This window comes from Doryrhamphus excisus, linkage group LG8, assembly GCF_037039965.1.
Source record: "Doryrhamphus excisus strain RoL-2023G ecotype Guam linkage group LG8, RoL_Dexc_Guam_v1.1, whole genome shotgun sequence".
Classification (NCBI taxonomy): domain Eukaryota; kingdom Metazoa; phylum Chordata; class Actinopteri; order Syngnathiformes; family Syngnathidae; genus Doryrhamphus; species Doryrhamphus excisus.
The window spans coordinates 7,446,558-7,453,928 of record NC_136364.1 but is presented as its reverse complement, the minus strand read 5'-3'; the positions used below and the strand labels follow the sequence as shown (position 1 = coordinate 7,453,928).

Sequence of the window (7,371 nt, the reverse complement as noted above, 5' to 3'; positions counted from 1 at the left end):
GGCAACTTTACTCTTATTATATGACAGTGATGTGATAATATTTCACTAACTTAACTAATATCATATAATACATAACAATATTATCAGATGTTATATAGCAGGGGTGTCAAAACTTTTCCATCCATTTCCTATGCTGCTTATCCTCACAAGGGTCGCTGGTATCCTGGAGCCTATACCAGCTGTCTTCGGGCAAGAAGCAAGGGGCCAGCCAATCACATGCAGGGCACATACTTTATAGACATTCACACTTATGGATAATTTGGAGTCGCCAATTAATGTTTTGGACCCAGAGAACTTGCAAACTCCACACAGCAATGCCAATTTAATCCAGTCTTCCCAATCTCCTGTGTGGCCAACATGCTAACCACTTGTCCACCGTACAGGGGTCACATGTTGAAAACTCAAAGGACTGCTTTTACATTTTTTTAAAGCACCCCATGTACATAGGCTGAGATTTTTTTATATTTAAAGATAAAAACGGCCTGCATCTCAGTTTTTTGTTATAAATTCCAAAGTGTATTATTACTATGAATTTGTATTTATTTATAACAAACATTTCATCTCATATCCTTTTTCTTTTAATATTATGTGTTTATTATCATCATTTTTCCATCATAATCAATAATCATATATCATAATTAATTTCCAAAAATTGCAACTTCCTGTTTTGTTTCGTTTGCCATTATGTTAATAAATGACATATTTCAACTTGATGCTATTTCTTCTCTTAATATCCTGTCTTGACTGTCGTAATATTCCCTATTCTTTTATATATTTTTTTGTTTAATTGTATTTTTAGAATGTACTGAGGGCCAATAAAGAAATACCTGCGTGCCATAAATGGTCTCCGACCCGCACGTTGGACACCAATGTAAATAGACAGCACAAGTATGAAAAGCATGAAGTAGTTAAGACACATGTCAAGTTATGGTGAATAAAACAGCCAATCACGCTGATTTTTATTATATAATACTGTGATAGCACAACGTGTTGTATCGAGGGCAGAATAAGGGAAACAGACCAAATTATTAAAAGAGAGAAAATGAAAGAAACATGCGCCGTCCAATGGAATTGCTGTTCGACGTGTCGGAGGACGTTCAGTGTGTTTTACGAGGTGTCCCTGAACACATCGTGCTGCGTGCAAGGACCGCTGGTAGCCATCAGGGTCCGGCCCCTGGGTGGGTGGGGACTACATGTGATGGATGGGCACCTCCACAGAGCTCCACAGCCGAGTACTCTCGTCTCGCATTTGTCACTTGCTGCTCCGCACAAGAACCAACCCCGGACCAGCCCGGACCCGCTTGAACTCGCAGTCGATCATCGGTCGGCTCATCGTCAGATGTTTCGATGAGGAGGAAGTGATCCGTCCATCTTACAAGCCTCTGAAGGAATTTCTTTCGTTGTGTTTTCCCGGAAAAGTTTCCAGCGGCACCGCAGCTGGAGTCTGCAGATGGGAAGAAGCTACCGGAGAGGCGCACTTTGTTCCGGAGATCTCCTAACATGTAAGCCCGATTTCCTGTGTAAAGAAATGTCCAAATATTGATATTAACATTCCGACGGTGTGAGCACTGCGATGATTCAACGACCATCACTTCCTGTGTGGGATTTGTTATCATGAACGTTACGATACTTCTACTCTATATACTGTATGTCATCAGTGTATTTTGATAGTTACTCTCTTGTCTTATTTCACTTTGGCACTCTGTCTTGCATCATATATGCGCTGTACTGATCTGTAATCCAACTTCTATGTGACATTATTGTGACTTTAATTGTATGATTTACTCTCGGGGCCCATTGAAACCGTTATGTTAGGATTCTGTACCCTATGTTATTATACCCTTTCTTAACTTGCATGATAATTCTCCACACTTTGTCAGGCTCAGTGGAAAATAGCACTTTAAAAAAAATCCACCAGTTTTACCAAATTGGGTGGAGACGTGCGCCAGCAAAGTCTCAAGAACCCGTGTTCGCAAACAAACGTGAAGTCGGCCATTTTTGGTTTTGCACTGGCCGTTGTGGAGAAAAACCAGGGGTCGTGTTTTGACAAACCCCTTCTATGGAATTGGACTAAAATGAGCCCAAATCTAAGTTACAGATACTGTACATACAGAAGATGATTAGTTGAGAAGCATTTTAGTCCAGTCCATAGGATGTGGGCGGGGCCTGACAGATCTCCACCATAATGTAAACACGAATAATTCCATCCCACAAAGTCAGACCGTGATTGTCATCGTTGTATACGATGGAAACGGCACCCTGAAATTAAGCATCGGTCACTTACTGACTTAGTCACAGCGCCGCCCAGTGGCAACAAGATAGGACCGTTACAATGCATTTACTTTCAGTCTGATTCTGGCCAATTTAGATGGTGCATATATTTAATCATGCTTTGTTGCTAGGCAGATATCACACAGCTCCATCATAACTGCTTCATTTGAAAAGTAAATAACAAAAACTACACAAACAACTCCTGTCACGCGCCGTGTGACAGCTTTGGACTCAGTTGTGTTTTGTTGGGTTTCCATCCTTTTAGTTCCTGTTCCTGACTCTTATTTTGGTATTTCTATTTCCTGATGTTACCTTTTAGTCTGCTAATTGACAATGGAGGAATATTTGGTTCAGCTGGGCACCGCTACCCATGTGGGCACATTACATGTTCTTGTTCGCCTGGATCCCTTTCTCTGCTGTGCATTCGACATGAAATACCGGATATGTGGTTACCGGCGTTCGGGTCCCATCTCTGCATCCTGGGGTGGTCTCCAGCCATCCCAGCATGCCACGCTGCCGCTACGTTGAGAAGACACATAACAGATGTCATAACCGGATTGTAAAATACTGGATGTGAAAACAAAGCCAAACAGCAAGACTGGAAAAGGAAAATCATAGTGTGAAATTATGGACAAAAACATTTAAACCTACAAGATGAAGTGCTCATAATGACTTCATTTTTACCAAAAGGCGCAAAGCTATAAAAATAAAGCCGCAACACTGTGAGAAAAAGTCCCAGCATTACAGCAAAGTGGTAATGTTATGAGAATAAGGATTTCCGAAAAAAGTTGTAAGGAGATAAATAATCCTATTATTATGAGCAAAAAGTAGTAATATTATGTCAAATGTTAAATAGGGTGCAAAAAAGTTGTCAAACAAGCCAGAATGTTAAACAAATAAAGTTATTCAATGTTGAGAAAAAAGTCCTAAGACTGTAAAAAAAGTTGATATTATGAAAAAACTAGTAATATTATGACAATACAGTATAAATACAGTATGACCAAAAGTTGAAACATTGAAAACAAAGTTTTAATACACTGATAAAAAGTAATTGTTATGAGAATAAAGACGGCTTGAAGCAGGTTTGTCATATTGCAACAGAGCAGTTGTATTACAGTATTCCAAAAAGTACATAACACATAAAACAAATAAATAAAGCTGTTAAAAAGTAACAATGAACAATGTTGGAGTGTTATGAGAATAAAGACTGAGGGAAAAAGTTGGTGATATTATGTTGGAATAATACAAGGAAAAGTTGGAAGGTGTGCCCTCCCTGTTCCTAATGCTTTGTCTCCTCTATGGTTATGATCATGTTTATGATTCTGATTGGTCGTTGTTCCTGCTCTCAGGGCTCCACCGTCACTGAGGAGGTGAAGTTGGCTCGCAGTCCACCACCCTTCCTTCCTACGCCCGCTTACCAGCTCCGCCTTCATTCCCTACTCTGAGCGTCTTCATCCATCCAATATGGCATCCAGTCTGACGTGCGCGGGCGTGCTGTGGGCGCTGCTGTCCCTGCTGTGCGCCGCCGCCTCTTGCGTTGGATTCTTCATGCCCTACTGGCTGCTGGGAGCGCAGATGGACAAGCCGGTGTCGTTTGGCACCTTCCGCCGGTGTTCCTACCCGGTGCGGGACGAGGAGAGGCAGACCACGGTGATGCTGGAGCAGTGCGGCCGCTACGCCTCTTTCAGCGGCATTCCCAGCGTGGAGTGGCGCATCTGCACGGTGGTGACGGGCGTCGGGTGTGGCCTCCTCCTGCTGGTGGCGCTCACCGCACTCATGGGGTGCTGCATCTCAGACCTCATCTCACGTACAATTGGCCGTGTGGCCGGAGGCATCCAGTTTCTTGGAGGTGGGTGTTGTTCACTCGGAACCGAACTTCTAACACTCTTTACCTAACACGAGCTGGGGTTCTTTGAAGCTTTCTTTTGCAATCATGATTTGGAGTGCATGAGTGGTCATGTAGAAACAAATACAGTACACTGCACAACACAGCAGCAACAGAACCAATGTTGTAATGGCGGCAAGCACACTGCTGTGTCAACATGACGGTATAGTATAGCTTACTGGCAACACTTTAAAGGGGAACCTATTATGATGTGACATTGTTGTATCCTGGTGGTAAACAACGGCAAAGCATCAGAAAGAAGTTTTGGATGGCTCTGCACGCAGAGTTCTATTGACATCAATGCGATCCGAGAGCTCCATATTTTTGATGAACTTTCAAGACCCACAGAATACTGAGTTTTAGGACTACATAAACTATGTAAATGAACTTTAGACTCTCTTTTTTCATCAGAAAAAAAAATTGTTTCCAGTCTTTTTCGGTCTTTATAAATGGGCACCGGATTTGGACCAAAAAACAGAGAAAATGAGCTTTTTCTGCACAGAAGCTAATTCAAGCAGGAAAGTGACTGATGTCCATGTTTATTGATTGATGTTTATGATGTTTACTTTTAAGAAACAACAAAAACAACACAGGAACAAAAGAACAAACTACATTTATTTACAGTTTTAGAATACAACAACAGAACATTCATTCATTCATTCATTCATTTTCTACCGCTTTTCCTCACGAGGGAGCCTATCCCAGCTGTCTTCGGGCGAGAGGTGGGGTACACCCTGGACTCGTCGCCAGCCAATCACAGGGCACATATAGACAAACAACCATTCACACTCACATTCATACCGATGGACAATTTGGAGTCGCCAATTAACCTAGCATGTTTTTGGAATGTGGGAGGAAACCGGAGTACCCGGAGAAAACCCACGCATGCACGGGGAGAACATGCAAACTCCACACAGAGATGAGGGTGGAATTCAACCCTGGTCTCCTAGGTGTGGGGTCTGTGTGCTAACCACTCAACCGCCGTGCTGCCCTACAACAGAACATAACACTAAATAATAATCTATTTACACATGTTTGCATGTGTTTGAACTATTTACAGATGTAAGTATTTATACAAAGTACACAGTATTAAAGTATACAGAGTCACCAACGTCACCCCTATCCTTGGTAATGGTGACAAATCTGCTGGATTGGTTGACATTTTCCTCTGTCAGCGTGCATTTCAGCAGCTTCCGTCTTCTTCACATCACATACTCTGCTGGGACAGAAATACATTGCCTACACATCTGAAATTCACACACAAGATGCATAAGACTTTGAGCTGTTGTTCCCGTGAAAAACAGCAGAAGGCGTCTTTTACAGTCAAGGTTACTTTTTGAAAAGATGTCTATAAACGTCCTTGGCAGTGAATGAGTTAAACAGAGTGTTTGGGTCTGAAGCAGGAAGTCCATGGAAACACTGCAGACTGAGGTGCAGAATCAGGAAGATCTAGAAAGCTCTGTGTGCGGGTTATGGTGTGCAGCTGCTCTGTAGGAGCTTAACGTCCATGTACAGCTACATAGATAACATCCATGATACTTCAAACTGGAGATACAATATCTCTTTCTCAAACTGATACCAATTACTTTCCGCTTATCAAGACTGTTATGGAATATGGAATATGGAATTTACTTTTTTAGTTTGATTTAAGTATAGTTTGTGCACACTTGGAGGTAAGAAAGACTGGAACAGATGAGGATGTGTTGATGAGTCCTAATGAAATATGACATGACTACAAGCACATGGCTACTACCAGGAGAAGCACAGTATAGAGGGGGAGGAGCCACCTGCTGTGGCCCAGCAAGGTGCACTGTATTCGGGCACACGCATCAACCAGCCACTGTGATGCCATGGAGGTCTCTGGCAAACCTTTTGCTTGAAAACACCGTGGCACAGATAAAGATTTTTTGTGTGCTCTTTGGGTTTTTTTCCTCTCGTTGTGGAACATTTGCTACAACCATTACATGAATGTGAATGTTTGTTTACAAGTGACCACTGTAGAGTACACCCACAGTAACAACGAATACATTTTTATTGACAACCTCAATCAAAGCACAGCATTATTATCTTAGGAAATGCATTACTGTTGGCTCCCATGACATGGCTGGCGGCACAATGCTTCACATTAGCATACTTTGATGTGTGTTATACATACTGTAAACAGTATGTACTATATATGTGTGTGTGTCTAAAAGAGATGCCTGTGACTTCCTGTATTTTCTGGCCATGTTCTTCTTCAGTGCATATGTGTTGTGTTGCAGAACTTGGCGGGCGTTCAGACATTTTGTTGCGAGTCAAAGTGCAGCAGTTGGACTCATGTGACTGGCGTCTGTGGATAGGAAGCCCACGCCGTGTCTTTGCGGTGGTCTCGTCCAGCTCTCCAGCCTTGAAAAGCGTCTTTCTTGGCAGTTTTGATCAGAGTGCGCGTGTGTACTTGTGTGTGTGTGTGTGTGTGTGTGTGTCGGTGCGTGCGTGTGTACGCTGCAGCTTTTGTTTACCGTCTGTTCTGTCGCTCCATGCAGATGTGGGCCGGCCGCTCAGTGGGAGCTGCAAAAGGCTTTGTGGCCTACTTTAAGGCGCTGCAGCCCTCTCATTAGCTGGGCGACGCTCGCTTGCATTCTGTGGCTCGCCGCGCTGCTATTTGCAATCCCCGTCACGCCGCTCGGGGCTGGAAGAGTGACAGCGAGGCAGGTTGCAGACAGATTTGACGGAGCGTGCCGGGGTTTTTGCTGAAGGATAAAGTGTGAGGAGGACCTCTGTGTCCTACTTGTACTCTCAGTATTAAACATGTAGAGCGTGGAGGATGATGAAGGTGCAAGCTGGTCGGCTTAACTTCAGATGTGTACTTTTATGTGAGGAGAGCTCACAGGAAACCCTTCGAGTTTGCTATTTTGGGTTACGGGATTAAAGAAAGGAAGGAATATGCCTGTCTGTCCTTTCTTGCAGTATTCCCACTTAAAATCCAGTCATGCTTGGCAGAAGTGCAAAGTAGAGATCTTACAATACAAGGGGCGATGGGAGAGGGGGCGCCGCTCAGATCTTTTTTCCAGCCAGCGCTGGTTAGAGACGTCTCACAAGGGCTAATTGGAAGTGACACAATTGGGAAAGTCGGCACGCTATTGTCTTGCGCGGAATGTGGAGGCGTGCGGGGATGCCGGGATTGCCGATGATTGGGAGAAGTCAGCAATGTGACACGTATGATATGTTAAATACGT

The 7,371-nt window shown here is 43.4% G+C and overlaps 1 protein-coding gene across 1 annotated transcript in view; it reads left to right on the top strand.

The window, feature by feature from the left end:
- The first annotated feature begins 1,121 nt into the window (after positions 1 to 1,121).
- LOC131134166 (LHFPL tetraspan subfamily member 6 protein) overlaps positions 1,122 to 7,371 on the top strand; it is a 60,662-nt gene continuing 54,412 nt past the window's right edge. Inside the window, exons 1-2 of the mRNA XM_058079112.2 lie at positions 1,122 to 1,502; positions 3,621 to 4,120. Of these exons, the coding sequence (XP_057935095.1) occupies positions 3,736 to 4,120 (385 nt within the window). The 5' untranslated portion in view covers positions 1,122 to 1,502; positions 3,621 to 3,735. The remainder of the gene's footprint in view (positions 1,503 to 3,620; positions 4,121 to 7,371) is intronic.